The 17,077-nt window shown below is 43.6% G+C and overlaps 1 protein-coding gene across 2 annotated transcripts in view; it reads right to left on the bottom strand.

Annotated features, from left to right (window-relative positions):
• The window catches only part of IQCH (IQ motif containing H), a 257,001-nt gene that overhangs the window by 23,023 nt on the left and 216,901 nt on the right, over positions 1 to 17,077 (bottom strand). For both annotated transcript variants that reach the window (XM_050795929.1, XM_050795930.1), the window contains 2 exons: positions 13,756 to 13,926; positions 3,571 to 3,693 (listed from right to left, as the gene is read on the bottom strand). In XM_050795929.1, coding sequence (XP_050651886.1) covers positions 3,571 to 3,693; positions 13,756 to 13,926 — 294 coding nt within the window. The remainder of the gene's footprint in view (positions 1 to 3,570; positions 3,694 to 13,755; positions 13,927 to 17,077) is intronic.

The following is a 17,077-nucleotide window of genomic DNA, read 5'->3' as shown; positions in this document are numbered from 1 at the left end:
AAGTGCTGGGATTACAGGCGTGAGCCACCGCACCCGGCTTATCTGCTCCTTTTCTTTCTGATTATCCCCTCCTCCTCTTTCTTTTTCTTTTTCTTTTTCTTTTTTTTTTTTTTTTTTTTTTTTTTTTGAGACGGAGTCTCGCTCTGTCGCCCAGGCTGGAGTGCAGTGGCCGGATCTCAGCTCACTGCAAGCTCCGCCTCCCGGGTTTACGCCATTCTCCTGCCTCAGCCTCCCGAGTAGCTGGGACTACAGGCGCCCATCACCTCGCCTGGCTAGGTTTTTTTGTATTTTTTAGTAGAGACGGGGTTTCACCGTGTTAGCCAGGATGGTCTCGATCTCCTGACCTCGTGATCCGCCCGTCTCGGCCTCCCAAAGTGCTGGGATTGTAGGCTTGAGCCACCGCGCCCGGCCCCCTCCTCCTCTTTCAGTGGATGCTCTGTCTCTGGATTTTCTCCTCTCTCTTTTCTTCTGTTATCTTTTTCTTCTTTGCGTTGTTTCATCATCTGTTGCTCTAATCTATATTTCTTCTTCTTTCTCATTTTATCTTTCATCTTTTTTTAAGTTGTTGTGCATGGGTGGCCTGGAGGTGAGTCTATGGAACTCTGCTGGAAGTGTCTTCGGTGCCCCTGTCTGCCTTTTCTTTCTTTTTTTTTTTTTTTTTTTTTTTGAGACAGAGTCTCACTCTGTGGCCCAGGCTGGAGAGCAGTGGCACAATCTCAGCTCACTGCAACCTCTGCCTCCTAGGTTCAAGTGATTCTCAGCCTCCTGAGTACCTGGGATTACAGGTGCACGCCACCACGCTTGGCTAATTTTTAGTAGAGATGGAGCTTCACCATGTTGGCCAGGCTGGACTTGAACTCCTGACCTCAGGTGATCCACCCACCTCAGCCTCCCAAAGTGCTGGGATTACAGGCATGAGCCACCGTGCCCGGCCTCTGTCTGCCTTTTCTGTAGCTGTCTTCAGTGAGCTCCCTGACCCTCAGTGGAACCCTCTCCTCTGCGCCATCCACGTGCTTCCCTGGGCCTTAGCCATCTGTTTCCCCTATAAAATCTGCTCTTGGAAATAGATCCAATCAACTCGGAGACTAAGGACTAAATAACCTATAAAGTTTGGGGCTTTACTTACCCCAAGGGTACTTGAACTTCAGTCAAATACAGAGTCTTAAGCTCAAGAAATAAATCTCTAATAATAATTTCAGGCAATAGAAAGTAATGAAGCACTTTTCGTGGCCGGGGGTGGGGGTGGGGCGGGAAGGGCAGGAGACTGTCCCTGCCAAATACGCCTTTTTACAGAGTTGTTCTACTTTTGATATTTTAGAATAAAATAAAACAAATAGATTCAGATAAAGCTAGAGTTAGATTTAACCATCTTCTGGTATGTGGAAGTGTTTTGGTCTAATCAGTTTGGGGATAAAAACTATTTAATTCCAAAGGGATTGTGTGTAGCAGATGTAACAATTAATTTCAGGTAAATCAGTTCAATCTGGCTTCTTCATTCTCTCTTTATTTTATCAATTTTAATGTAATTTGCAAGGGGATCCAAACTCCACTTTACGTGTCTGCAAACAGCACGAATTCATCTAATCAAAGAGTCTCATGTGCCCTGACAGTGCCTGGCAGCCTGCTGAGGATTGCCAGGTGTCAGCCAGACCATTCTATTCACTTGGCCTCATGCTGAAGGTCTGCATGCTTTTAAAGAACGTATAAAATTTGGGGCTGGGTGCGGTGGCTCATGCCTGTAATCCCAGCACTTTGGGAGGCTGAGGCGGGTGGATCACGAGGTCAAGAGATTGAGACCATCCTGGCCAACATGGTGAAACCCCGTCTCTACTAAAAATACAAAAATTAGCCAGGCATGGTGGCACGTGCCCGTAATCCCAGATACTCGGGAGGCTGAGGCAGGAGAATTGCTTGAATTGAGGAGGCAGAGGTTGCAGTGAGCCAAGACTACAGCATTGCACTCCAGCCTGGTGACAGAATGAGACTGTCTCAAAAAAAAAAAAAAAAAAAAAAGAAAGAAAGAAAAAAGAAAAAGAAAAAGGAAAATAGAACTTATAAAATTTGATCCTTGGCCGGGCGCGGTGGCTCAAGCCTGTAATCCCAGCACTTTGGGAGGCCGAGGCGGGCGGATCACGAGGTCAGGAGATCGAGACCATCCTGGCTGACACAGTGAAACCCCGTCTCTACTAAAAAATACAAAAAAAAAAACTAGCCGGGCGAGGTGGCGGGCGCCTGTAGTCCCAGCTACTGGGGAGGCTGAGGCAGGAGAATTGCGTGAACCCGGGAGGCGGAGCCTGCAGTGAGCTGAGATCCGGCCACTGCACTCCAGCCTGGGCGGCAGAGCGAGACTCCGTCTCAAAAAAAAAAAAAAAAAAAAATTGATCCTTGAAAATTGTACTGGTCTCAAGTATAAAGAATGTAAGTTAATAAATGTAGAACTGAATATCTACAAATCAAAACATCTGATCGACTGGTTACTACTCAATTCTTATGTCATTATATATACCTTATATTTAATGTGGGAGATGAATATATTTTAAGATGTTTGAGGTGCTGTGAAGTGGGTCTTCCATAAGTAAGAGTGTACAGGGTTACTCAGGGTCTTAGAATGGCCCTGAGTGTGAGAGACTTGAAAATCTGAATCAAAGTGGAAAAACATGAAACTATTTCTCTGGAGTAACATGAGTCTCTAGGCACAAAATGGAGGTTCTATTTTTGGCAGGAGACATTGCATTGCACTTGCCCCTAGTCAGCTACATCAGGATAAAGCAGCTATGCAGGGGCCCCTGATATCATTGGAAACAGACCAAAAGTAGAGAAAATGGTTTTTATCAGCACTCCCTTCAGAAATAAATTATCATATGTTGGTAGGAGGATGCTACGGACTGAAATGTGTCCTAACCTCCCAAGTGACTGTATTGGAGAGCCTCTAAGGAAGTGATTAAGGTTAAATGAGGTTGTAGGCGTGATGTTCTGATTAATGGAACTGGTACCTTGTAAAAGAGACAACAGAGATCTCTCTCTCTCTTTCCAATATGTGAGGACACCACAAGGAGGCAGCCATTTACAAGCCAGGAAGCAAGCCCTCACCAGGAACTAAATCTGCTAGTGCCTTGTCCTTGGACATACCAGCTGCCAGACAGTGAGAAAACACATTTCTGTGGTTCAAGCCGTTTAGCTTGTGCTATATTGTTATGGCAGCCCCAGCAGACTAAGACAGAAGCTATTCATTGATAAGCAGCTTTGGGTGGGATCAAGAAGCTCAGGGCCTGCTTCAGGATCATGAGGTGGTCCCCAAAATGCATCCTAAGTCTGGAGAGCTTGCATGGCTTCTGCTTTACCAAAGTGGGTGTGCAAGATTGGTGACGAAGTAGAACTTTCCAGGACTAAGTGCTACTTTCTGTGGAGTTGCGTATCTGCTCTTCCCCAAGCAGCAATCAGCCTTCCTCTACAGACATGTCAAACTAATATTAAAGAATATCCATTTGAAGGGGCACCAAATTATTAGCTACCTAGATCACCCACAGGCATGCCTTTGGTCCACCCCTGGCCAACTGTAACCCTTCATACCTCCAGATCATAGCCAATGCCATGGGCCCTACAGATCTGAAGAAAAACGTAGTGGAAAACCAGTGAGAGATTGCTGTGTCTTAGCTGGGTTGTCATCACTGCATAACGACTGGTTGCCAGCGTCTGGAAAGGAGCACAACTGAATATTAAACAGATATTTAAATAAACTTGTAATTTTTGAATACTTGTAGATTAACAAGAAAATTGCAAAGGTAATTCTGAGAGTTCCTATATCCCCCACACCCAGTTCTTCTATTGTTAACATCTTACATTGCTATGGTACATTTGTCACAACTAAGGGAACAAATTGCTACATTACTTTTTATTTTTTGAGACAGGGTCTCATTCTGTCACCCAGGATGAAGTGCAGTGGCGCAATCTGGGCTCACTGCAACCAGTGCCTCCTGGGCTTAAGTGATCCTCCCGCTTCAGCCTCCCGAGTAGCTGGGACTACAGGTGTGTGCCACCACACATGGCTAATTTTATTATTTTTTGTAGAGACAGGGTTTCACTATGTTGCCCAGGCTGGTTTTGAACTCCTAGCTCAAGCAATCAGCCAGCCTTGGTCTCCCAAAATGCTGGGATTACCAGTGTGAGCCACCACACCTGGCCCTACATTACTATTAATGTAAATCCATACTTTATTTCTGTTTCATTCGTTTTTCCCTAATTCCTTTCTTCTGTTTCAGGATCCCATCTAAGATACCACACCGTAACTAGTTGTCATCTCTCCTTAGGTTTCTCTGGGCTGTGACAGCTTCACATCTTTCCCTGTGTTTGATGATCTTAACAGTGCTGAGGAGTAATGGGCAAGCATTTTGTGAAATCTCTCTCAATTTCAGTTTGTCTGATGTTTTTCTCCTGATTAGACTGTAGTAATGTGTTTTTGAGAGGAAGAACACATGGGCAAACTGCCATTTTCCTCACTTCGTATCAAGCGTAGATAGATGGTATCAGTGTGACTTATCACTGATGACGTTAACCTTTATCACCTGGCTACAGTGGCTTTTGAAGTTTGTGAAAAAACTTTACAGGTTTCTCTGCTGTAAAGGTATTTTCCCGCTCTTCCCATACTTCAACCTTTGGCAGCAAGTCACCGAGCATGGACCACCTCCTTGAGGTGGCCAACATTAGAAATTTGATGCTGCTTTCTTTCTTTGGGGAAACTGCTCTTCTTTATCTTGCTTGTCTATCAGTGAAAGCCATGCCAAAGAGAATGGTGATAGTAGGGCCAAAGTGCTGTCATTACGTATTTCCTGGAAACATTTAACATTTAATATGTACCAGATAAAGTGCTGGATCCTGGCAGTTTTATAGCATGTTCTTTGTGAGATGTGATATTTGCCTTAGTCAATCAACAGTTTTTCTCTGGATAGCTGGAAATGTGGAGAACTGCATATAGGGCCATGGCCAACCTTAGGGCATAGTAGATAAAGGTGCCTGGCTTGGTTCTAGAACTGTGGTGGTGCACAGGTGCTGGGCAGGTAGGTACCCGGGCTTGTGCAGTGACTTAGAACAGGAGTAGGAAAAGGAGGTGCTGCTGGTCTGGAGCTGGCCGTAAGGAATCGTAGTGACCTGACATGCATTATAATCAGGCCTCCGGCTCGCCTCCTGTCTCTGAGACAACGCAGGGGAATTAGGGCTGACTGAGTGTTCTGCAGAGAATAGACATCCTTTCCTCTCCTGCATCTCTCTCTCCCTCTACACACACACACACACACACACACACACACACACACACACACACACAGATTTCGTGGCACTTTTGGTGACATGCTCCCCCGATATGTGATTGAGGGAGCATGTTTTTTTTCAACATTTACATCAAGTCCTGTGTCTGAAGGTCATATCATCAGTACCGCCAGTTAAGGCTGCTCATCCTAAATGCAAGTAGAATCCGCATCTGCAGATGTGTTACGCCCCCACAGGCTAATACAGCTTGAGTTGTGTACCCACCTTGTAGGGTCCCATTTGTAGCCATTGGGATTTTTCTAACAACAGAAATCTGATTTGACCCTCATATGCCTCACAGCTGTACACTGTCACCCTGACCTATCATGAGTTGTTCCCTTGGTTGTCTCCCTTCCATGACTGGGAGTTTTCTGAGGGCAGGCGCTGTTTGGGGGCAGGTGCTGTTTGGTTTCTGAATCTCCGGTTTGGGCATGATACCAGCACAGAACAGGCACTCGGTGTTTATTACATAAAAGAGAATGAATAACCAAAATAGATTAGGTGGATAGCTCTTCCCTCTTAAGAGACTCTTCCAAGGATAATTTGAATTCAAGAAATATAAGTAATTCAAGAAAGACACTGCCCATTGATAAATACTTTGGGGCAAAAGCAGGTGATTATTACAAGGCACAGGGGACAGTCACGCCATCCTTAGAGGAGGACAACTCAGGGCAGTTGCTCTGGGTCTTGCCTGCTGGAGGACAGCATGGCTCTGGTGGACTAAGCAGGAATAATTGGTGGGGTAACAAGAACTGGCTTGGAGAAGTTCTGGCCCAGCTGGCCAGTATGTCTGGAAGGGCATGGCCACCAGGCCTGCTCGCCCTGCCATACCAGGCTGGCCATGCTCTCACCTTCACACTGAAAAGCCCAGAAGCATCCAGAAGCATGGGCTTTTGCACATGGAAGTGAACTGTAAACACTCTCGAATTCCACTGTGGTTACTGAGCATGTAATTGCATGGTAATTGCCATGAATTCACAAGATAATTCCAAGGTTATTTTTGTCTTCTAAACTTGTCTGATGCTGCCATAGTATATAAAGAAAAACCAAGACCAGGCCCCAGCCAGCAATAGAGGTAGGCAGGCAGGCATGTGGTAGCACGATCTAGCAATACTATGTATCTTGGCTCCAAAGCACAGCAGAAGAGCTTACTGTCCAGTAGTACATGATTACTAGACAACACGTAAGGGTGGGCTACCCTGAGGTTTCTTCTTCACTAGAGATGCAGGTGCAACTCCCCCTCCTCCCAGACCGGGGCTTGTGATGCATAAAGAATCTGAAAGAAGAGCCAGGATATTTGGTACATGTCTCCCAACCTTCTTTTCCGTAACCATCACCATCCTAGTCCAGACCTTTATTGCCTGGAGAGTTAGAGGTAAGGATACAAGCATAATTCTGTAGTGGAAAGAGTGGAAAGGTTATATGGAGTGAGAAAGAAGTTCAAAACCTGACAAGGCCACTTACTATGTGTGTGATCTTGAACAGATCATTGAAATTCTCTGTCTTCTGATGATTAAATAAGCACCTACTGCAGTGCCTGGAACCTGATAAAGGGTAGCTACTATTTTTGCTGTCATTCCTTTGAAAGGATTTTGGATCTACAATAAATGTAACTTCCCAGGCTGTTCTTCCCCCTACTCTTCCCCCTTCTCCTGAGATTCTGAACAGTATCACCAGATTAATCATTTTCCCCTAACACAGGTTGGTCAGTGTCATCCTTCTACTCAGAAATATTCAGGCCTTTTCACCTTCAAGGTGAAATTCAGACCCGGTGTGGTGGGTAGACCTCCCCAAACTTGCTCAGTGCACCCTTCCAACTACTTCTCCTGCTCCGCACTTCCCCAGTTCTGTGCTCCAGTCCAACTGGTTCACTGCCTTTTCCTAGCAGACCACAGGTTTCTTTGGACTCTGTGCCATCTGCTAGGGGACGTCCTCCCCTCCTTGCCAGTTAGTGACTGTTCTAGTCTTTAAGGCAGGATCAAGTTCTATGTTTTCAGTAAAGTGTTCCCTGTCCCTGCCAGTTCACAGTCATTTCCCCTGAGAACTCTGGCAGCAAGCTGAGGGTCTGTCACTCAAATGGCATTTAAATGAGGCCTTGTGGTATTTCCTTGTGTATGTTATCTATTTTAATAGCAACATCTCTCTCTCTCTATAGCCTTTCTTTTCAGCTCCTTAAGGATAGGGACTTTGTCAAGTATCTTTGTCTCCTGATGCTTGGTGAAAGTCCTGGCACATATTAAGTACTAAATAAATGCATTAGAATAATACTTACAAGATACACCGACTTTTTAGAAGACTTAGCCAACTGCATGCTTTATACAGGAAAAAACTATCAATCACCTAGGGTTGTCTTATATCCAGCCTGATAGCACAAGTGAATAGCATAGGAGTATTGAGAGGAGGATTAGATGAGAATATAAAGACCTTGGAATAGTGTCTGGCACATAGTAAGCTCTCAGTGAATGTTAGCAATTATTTTCACGTATTAAACTAAATAGTTTCAAAAATAAGGTCAATTATTTAAAATTAAAACTGACCAACTAACCAAAAAACCTTTTCATCAGAAGGTGACTTGAATCAGAAGACCTGGGCTTTGCTATGTACCACCTTTATGACTTGGGCAGCTCACTTAACCTTGCTTAGCCTCAGTTTCCTATTCTGTAAAATGGATATAATAATCCTTGACATCGATTTCTTGGGGTTATCATGGGGATCAAATAAGCTCGCGTATAATTAAAGTATAAAGCATTATACAAATAGAAAACATAATTATTAAAAGGTTGATTTGTAAAAACTAGTCTCTTCTGATGCTGTACAATTTATCTAGGTTTGACAAGGATCAAAAAAGAAATCATGATTTGGAAATATCTATTGAAATTAAAAATGGTTATGTCCTTTGAGCCAAAATTCCACTTTATGGTATATATTCTAAGATATATCTGAAATGTGCCAAGTGATATATATACAAAGTTATTCATTGCAGCACTGTAATAGGAAAAAATTGGAAACAACCCAAAAATCTACCCATGGGGTAGATAAATTATGGCACATCCATGCAATGGAATAGCAGTTGCTGTAAAAAAGAAATGATACTGCTCAGGTGTCTGAATCTGAAAAAAAAGAAATGAGAACATTTTTATGAAGTGTTAAAGAAAGCTCTCCAAAGAAAAAAGTGAGATTCAGAACAGTATGTATTATAGGCTACATTTTGGGTATAAAAGGGGGAAAAGGATCACCTGTATGTGTATTTACTTGTGTATGTAAAAAGATGCTCTGAAAGGATATATGACACAGAATGGTGGTTACTTTTGTAGGATGAGGTGGGAACTAATCAGTGGGAAGGAGGTTTGTCAATGTGTGACTGCTTCCACCTTTTGCCTTTTGAACCATGTGAATATATTATGTATTTCAAAAAATTAAATGAGAACCCCATTAAACTTGATTTAGAAAAGTTGAAGATGTATATTTCACGCCTATTTTTAGTGTGTGAACTGTTCATTTTTTAAAAAAACATAGTCAAGCTTTTCTACATGGTTCATGGTATAAGTGACATGCTCTTTTCCATGCTCTGTGTTATTTGCTTGGAAATCTGTGCTATGTATAGGAAACCATGTCCAGTTACATGTCCTTTTTAAAATCTAAGACTCCTCTATGAACATCTGGTCTATTTAATGCTTCTGTGTGAGACTCAGAAGCTGGGCTGAGCTCAGAGCAGACGTGAAGCCAATGGATAATGGCAATATTCCTGGAGACAACCTCGTCACACTGGGAAATACATCCTCCTTTCAAAGAATAGCTTTCTCAATGGTCTCAAAAAGAGACTTCTTTAGGGGTGAGCACAGGCTCCACTCTGGGGCTGGATCACTGATCCTCAGCCGATGCAAGGCATGTTGGAACACGTGACAGTTAAACACAGGCCAAGGTTAAATCTTGGCTTCCCTACTCACTTGCTTACTGACCTTTAACAAATGCTTAACATCTCTTAACCTCGCCTTCCTCTCTAAAAATGAGCATAATAACAGCACCTGCCTAATATATTGGACTGCAAAAAGATTCTTGGAAAGCACTTAGTAAAGTACTTGGGGTGGAGTAAAAGCTCTGTGTCCTTTGATAAACCGGAGCGCTTTGCTACTCACCCTTATATCCTCTGTGCTTAGTAGAGTGCCTGGCACAAAATAGGCATTGGGTAAATATCTGCAGAATTTACTTGTAGTTGATCCTTGCTGAAAGTAGTAACTGATGGCTAAGGTAAAGGCTGATGAGAACTTAGAATATAACCTGTTACAATATTACTCCTTTCTAAAAGATCCTGCAAGAAAAAGACCTTTTAAGTGAAGGCTGTAGTATAGAGGGATGGGCCCTTCCTGTGTCCCGGTACAGAAGATGTCCCCTCCTTCAGCCATCCACAACACATGAGGCTGCCGGGGCCAGGCTTGGTGCAGAGTCCTTTCTATAGGCCCCATAAAATCAAATCTCCCAAGTGACCTTGGGGATCATGTAGCCCTCCTTTATTTTACACATGAGGAAACTGAGGCCAGAAGAGAAGATCAGAACTCATGATCCCTAACTCCCAGACCAGTACTCTTCACTCCAAATTTCCACTGGCCACATTTGGAATGGGTGGGAATTTCAGAGGTTAGCCTTTTCTAGTAAAACAGGAGAAAAAAATAAAAGACAAAATATTCTTGGTAGAAGTCTAGTCTTATTAAACTACCTTTCTAAATCACAATCTAACAAGAATGCTTCAAGCTAAATAAAGGAAGCTCAAAATACTCCTTTTCACTGGAGAATATAATTTTGCTTCAGCCACAATTTAAATTGATTTAGTTCTGAGCACCAGCACTTGAAGTGTGGAACATATTCTATTTTCGCCATGATACTTGTTTTGACAGTGATGCATTTCAGTTGACATAGTTGAAATCCTTATGTAATAAATCTCTGCCTGAAAATTAATCATGTTTATAATATTCTGAGAATTAATAACACCCATTGCTCAAATCATTAACTTAAAAAAGGAGCTTCCAAAATCTGTTCTCGGCAGTAAGGGACCACAAATAAATGAATGTTTGATAAAATAATCCAAGTAGCAGTTTAACAAGCGTAAACTTGAATGTGGCTGCAATAACATAGAACTATTGTTTAAGGGTTGGCAGAGGCTGATGAGGTTCTTATTTCAGTTACGAAGCAGGCATCCACATGCATAATGAACTGCTCTCTGAATTATTAATGTGTTGTTTATTTAGCCTCATCTGTCTAGAAGATAATGTATCCTAACTCTAATGAGTGATTGGTTTTGTACATAATTACAGTAGCAGCAGTAGCAGGGAAATGTGTGCCTTCAAAGGAGTTCTAAAAATAAAGTCATCATATAAACTCTGTTGTTGTTGCATTCTATCAAAATCAAACCCGAAGCATTTGAGAATTTATAATAAATTACAGGAGACAGAATCATTATTAACATCATAATTTAACACAAAAGGTTTTACTTAATCATTCATTATAGATCATGTGCTGCTAAAATGTGTATAAATGACTTGGGTTGTGTTAGATGTTTGCAAAGATGTTCCCTTTTGGACACTCACCAACCATGGTATGGAGGGTCCAGAAAGGGCGAGGAAGAGTGAAAACTGACAGAAAAGGGTGGTGATTGATGCCGGTTTGGACAGAACATTAATTGAAAGTTAAAACACTGTTAGGTGATTCCTTTTCATTTCTAAAACATGCACGTCTGGGATTTATCAGGTCTTGTTGTGGTTCTTTGTGGAGGTCAGTGAATCAGAAACCCACTCACCTGGTCTAAACGGGTCTGAGTGGCAGTTCTGCCCCCTGTTTCTGAGATGAGACAACAGCTCTTCTGAGAGTCCAGGAAGGTGTTTGCTTTCCTTCTATAGAGCGTATTATTAAAGAAAAGGACCCACACTAGAAGCATTTTATAGGCATTAGTTCTGAATGTGCTCTGATTATCATTGTGGTTTCATCTGTTCATTTTCTTCTCCTTCAATCTTCAAAGGAGGCTGTCAACTGCCTGATCATAAACTTGACGGCATCATAGTCTGTTCACACTTGTTCCGGAAGCTTCGATTTGCTTGTGAGTTGTACTGTGTATGCATGTGCACATGCTTCTTTTTTAAAAAATCGCTGATCATGTGTGTACACATGCACAGGAGGATGTGTGCACAACCCAAGCATAGTGGCACCAAGGTGGGAATATCTGTTTATATCTTTCTAAAATGAAAAGCACTTTCAATTTATTCCTACATCAGAAAACCTGCAGAGCTTTTCTCCAGTGATTGAAGAGGCATTTGCCTTATTGAAGATCGTAATGCCTCCCTTTTGTGTGCATGCAGTTCCTAAAAGTGTTTAAGACTTGATCACAGAAGAATGTTGCCTATAGCTAGGAATGAAACCTATGGGCAACATGGGGAAAATGGGGGAGTGCTTCTCATTCAGAGCACAACTTCTGCTGATAGCCTTCTGAAGCAACATACTTAAAAGCTGCAATTGTCTTTGGAAGTCTTGTGCTGAATACCACTCTGCTTCCAGCTTTTTATTTTATTTATTTATTTGAGATAGAGTCTCACTCTGTCACCCAGGCTGGAGTGCAATGGCACTATCATGACTCACTGCAGCCTCGACCTCCAGGGCTCAAGTGATCCTCCTGTCTCAGCCTCCCCAGTAGCTAGGATTATAGGCATGCTCCACCATGCCTGGCTAATTTTTGTGGAGACAGGGTTTTGCCATGTTGCCTAGGCTGGTCTAGAACTCCTAGGCTCAAATGATCTGCCTGCCTCGGCCTCCCAAAGTGCTGGGATTATAGGTGCAAGCCACCACACCTGACCCCCAGCTTCTTGCAGAAATGGCATAGACTTAGGCCAGAAGGGCTCAAGTGTCACTGCTGTCTCTCCCTCTAGCATTGAACATAGGGTCTCCCAGGTCTCTTTGGTGAGGATGGAGGCCACAGGTAGAGTTGGACATGAAAGCCTCTTAGCAAGGTCCTGGGTCATAATTAAAAGAGGTCTGTTTCTCCTCTCTAGCCCAACTCTGCTTCTCTTCTTACTCAGGAATGAGATCAAGGGGATTCCTGTGAGCAAGGTTCTTCCTGGTACCTCACTGGACAACTGGATGAAGAAGAGGGGAAGGAGGAGGCTGCCTGTGCCCCCCAAGACATCAGGTACCCTCCTTATGGTGACTGCAGAGATCCTGGGAAGAGTCAAACAAAGGTTATTCAAATCCAGAGGTGTCTCCTGGACCCAAAGGGGTTCACCAGAGAGGAAGGAGACCACTTGGAAAAGGTATCTCTGGGACACTCGTGTTGCGTCCCATTAATCACTAGAGTTCCTCTTTTATCTGTTTGATATATTTGGATTTCAAGTAGAGTTTCATTTGCAAAAAAGTATGAAGCCCACTGTTGTAAGGAAAGGCCAAAGAAATCCCCTGGCAGCTGTGAGGGCAGTGTGGCCAAAGAGTCCCCAATACACTCTTGCACAAAGGGCATCTGGTCCCCTTGGCCTTTGTTCTCTGTCTCCATGACCAACCTAGCCTGTTCAATCAAGCGCCCACTGTCTCCAGAGGGCTATGCCCCTTGTTATTCAGGGTGCTGAGGTTGGTAACCTGCAGCCAGCCCCAGGACTCTGGCCCCAGCCCCTTCACCGATGGAGCTAGCAACGAGAAGCGTAGGCGGCAGCTGTGGCAAGAGGCGGATCATGATGGGGCTCCTTAACCAAGCTGGGAAGTGGGATTTTCCTGAAGATCACAGGAGTCCATTCACAATCACACACAAGGGAACAACATGCTCAGACTGGTTTTCCACCTTACTACCTTGGCTGCCGTGTCTGTTTAGGTGGAGGGGACAGGCAGGGACAGGGAATCTTAAGAGGAATACAGGTGTGAGATGGCGGAAGCCGAAACTAAGACACTATCTTTGTGGAGAGGAGGGGTCAGGTTAGTGGCATTTTAGCAGCTAGACTCAATATGCCCTGCTTGCTGACTGGATGTGGGGCTGGGGGTTATCTTATCAGCCTCTGGCTTGATCCACTAACAGGAAGTACAGGAGGAAGAAAGACGAAAGGGATGCAGTTTTGGATATGTTCTGTGGAATTTTGGACCCACGAATCTGAAGCTCACAAAAGAGACTTGGGCTAGAACAATACGGGTTTTGTGCGAAACAGCTGGTAGTTGAGGCAATGGGTGTAGGTATACCTGCCCAGAAAAAGGAGAGGAGAGCCCCATGCTCTTTCGCATTTCCACGGATTGCAGCTTCATCCGGGAATGGCTTCTCCCTTTCCTCTGACCAACATATTCGCATTTCCAGACCCTGCTCAGATAGGTCCAGTGACTTGCCTGAGGCTCTCTCTTCTTCCTGTACTCAAAGAGCCTGGCTCCTAGACGGACCTCAGGCAGTGGCAGTGGGTGTTGCTGAACACCTAGAACCTTCAGGAAGCATCTCTTGCTTACCGGCACTGAGAGCGCACTAATGCGGTTGGTTTTCTTCTTTTCCTTTGGAACAAAGCGGGGCACTTCCAGGGTGCTCAAACTGCAATCCAAATGGCCGTTTGTCAGGTATAAGGTGAGTTGAGTCAGGGCCAGCTGGTCACTATATGCGAGGTTAAGGCCCGTTGCCCACACCTGATTAAAACAGGAGCGGTAGAAGTGAGGGTGAGATCAGCAAACAGTAGCGAAGGCCCCACCTCTGCCCAACCAGGCCAAACTACATCAGACTAAGTGAAACCAGGGACCACGTGTCTTAATAGAGTAGATGTTTTTCCTTCTGTTTCTACATTGTTCAACTGAGAAATGGAGTCTGATTCAGAAGATTCAACGTTCTTGCGGGAAGGTACAGAAATACTTGGCCAACACAATCTGACAGAGACGCCAAGCCTTGAAAAGCTCATGTTGACTTTGATTTTTCTGCCCATGGCCTGCAGGTCAGTGCACATGGTCAGTGCCAGGTTTTCTACTGAGAAAATGAGACTGGACAGAAGCTTTGGAGGTTGGGGAACTACAGTAGAGCAGAAAGAGGGGGAAAGAGTGACGAATATGAGAAAGGGCAGTTTGCCCTGATTTTGGAAAAAGCAGTGACAGCCCCTCTGGGAACTTCAATATGATATTTAAGGGAAACTTATGGTTGGCCTCTAAGTCTTAGGTCTATCCCCATTTTCTCATGAGAGTGAAGGGTAATCTTATTTTACCAATCCTACAAGGTCACAGTACTCTCAATTGTCAATTGGTGATAACACCTTATCCTAGCTGTATCACAGTGTTATTAGAAGAATACTATGATGCAATAAAAATAAAAATTCAAATGCTTTAAAAAATAGACCTTAGTTATAAGTTAATGTCAACTGCTAGGTAACTGAGTAATGTCCATTAATTCGTTTGACAAATATTTACTGAGCAGCTACTATGTGCTCAACTGGCAATGATAAAAGTAGGTCATGTGTTACTTCTTCCCTCTCCTGTGGCAGATCAACGTTAATTGCCCTTGTCATCCTGTACCCCCACATTGAATCCAGAAGCACCCCTGGAACCCTCCTCAGTTCAATGTTCAAGGCATATCATCGTCCTAGTCACTGGAGAGTCAAAGGTAAATAGGCATAGGTCCTGCCATCACGAAGGTGGAGAGGCTGGGCACGGTGGCTCACACCTGTAATCCCAGCACTTTGGGAGGCCCAGGCGGGAGAATCACCTGAAACTAGCCTGGCCAACATGGCAAAATGCCATGTCTACTAAAAATACAAAAGTTAGCTGGGCAGAGTGGCGTGCGCCTGTAATCTCAGATACTTGGGAGGCTGAGGCATGAGAATCGCTTGAACCTGGGAGGCAGAGGTTTCAGTGAGGCGAGATCACACCACTATACTCCAGCCTGGGTGGCAGAGTGAGACTCCATCTCAAAAAAAAAAACAGAAAGTGAAGACAGATGGACAGATACATACATATCCCATTAAACAATACAATGTTATATGTGATAAAATAATGGTGGTGGAACAAAGTACTATTGAAGCAGAAAGAAAGGACAGACTGGATTTGTCTAATGAAGTCAGGGCTGCATCATGAAGGTGACATTTGACCTTTAAACAAGCAACAAAAACAAGACTGGCCCAGTGTATCAAGTACCTACAGTTTTATGAAGCTGGGTGCTTTATAAATATCTCGGATCTCTGTGGCAGCCTAAAAAATAACAACCCCGGCCGGGCGCGGTGGCTCAAGCCTGTAATCCCAGCACTTTGGGAGGCCAAGACGGCCGGATCACGAGGTCAGGAGATCGAGACCATCCTGGCTAACCCGGTGAAACCCCATCTCTACTAAAAAATACAAAAACCTAGCCGAGCGAGGTGGCAGGCGCCTGTAGTCCCAGCTACTCGGGAGGCTGAGGCAGGAGAATGGCATAAACCCGGGAAGCGGAGCTTGCAGTGAGCTGAGATCCGGCCACTGCACTCCAGCCTGGGTGACAGAGCGAGACTCTGTCTCAAAAATAAAAATAAAAATAAAAATAACAACCCCATGTCACAGATGAAGAAACTGAGGTTCAGGGAGGTACCCAAGTCCATTGAATTAGGAAGTGGTGGTGTTGGGATCTGAATCCAATTCTACCTGACTCCAAGTCTACGTTCTTCCCATTCCCTGATCCTGGCCCAGCCAATCCTTATCCTGTGTAACAGTTCTCCAGTGAAATTAGAAACTAAAGTTGCAGAAGATCAGAACATGTTTGTGTTTAATATAAGACATGCCATGAAAATGTCTTGTGGAGAAAACATGAAGTATTTCTGGAGTATGCTGTAATTAGCATAATGCATTTTCACTGTAGGAAGTTGGAAACTAACACATTTTCATGAAGACTTGATTAAACAGTTTTTCCTCTTAGAAGGCCTACATTTGCCCCACTCACCAACTCTGTGTGTTAAAATACATAATACATCTGCCCTAGAGTGGACTCCTTTCAAACAAATCTAGCAGTGAGTGACTTGAGTAAGCATTGAATGTAAATGGCGTCATTATAAGGATATTAAGAGGTCAAGCTGTCAAGGCCCCTTGCTAAACTGAAGCTAATTTCAGGAGTCATATTCGCACAGTAATACCCTTTTATAATAGCAAATAAATCACATTTGCAACAATTGTTAAAAACTAACTGCCAAGTATCTGTTGCAGTTGTAAATATCCTATTTGTCAACTTAAATATTTCCTGCTGTATAGCATGAAATGTAAACCAGATGGGGACAGCTACTTTCCCTTTATATGAGAAAGTGAACTTGCTATTCTTGCATGTCAGACTTTTTTTTCAGAGTTTCTATTTTGAGGTTTTAGTGTCCTTGATCAAATGGAAACATATATAACAAACATTATTAATATTTATGTTAATAATATTAATGCTTTGGTAATTAGGATTTTAATAGGAAGGCAGCACAGTGTAGGGGAAAGAGTGAGAACCAAGGAGTCAGAGAGCTTAAATCTGGACCTCACAGTGGGAACTGCAATGAGTTGGTTAAGCTCTCTTAAGCTAAGTGTAAAAGGAGCAAAATCTCAGTATCCTTAAGTGTAAAAGGTGCAAATGATAGTACTGACAGGGTTTTGTAAACAAAATAAATGCACATGAAATTGCCTTATAATTATTTTTTATTTTATTATTATTATTTTTTGAGACGGAGTCTCGCTCTGTCGCCCAGGCTGGAGTGCAGTGGTGCAAACTCGGCTCACTGCAACCTCCGCCTCCCAGGTTCAAGCAATTCTCTGCCTCAGCCTCCGGAGTAGCTGGGATTATAGGCGCCTGCCACCACGCCCG

This window comes from Macaca thibetana, chromosome 7 (assembly GCF_024542745.1).
Source record: "Macaca thibetana thibetana isolate TM-01 chromosome 7, ASM2454274v1, whole genome shotgun sequence".
Taxonomy (NCBI): Eukaryota; Metazoa; Chordata; class Mammalia; order Primates; family Cercopithecidae; genus Macaca; species Macaca thibetana.
This window is presented reverse-complemented; position numbering and strand designations above follow the sequence as displayed.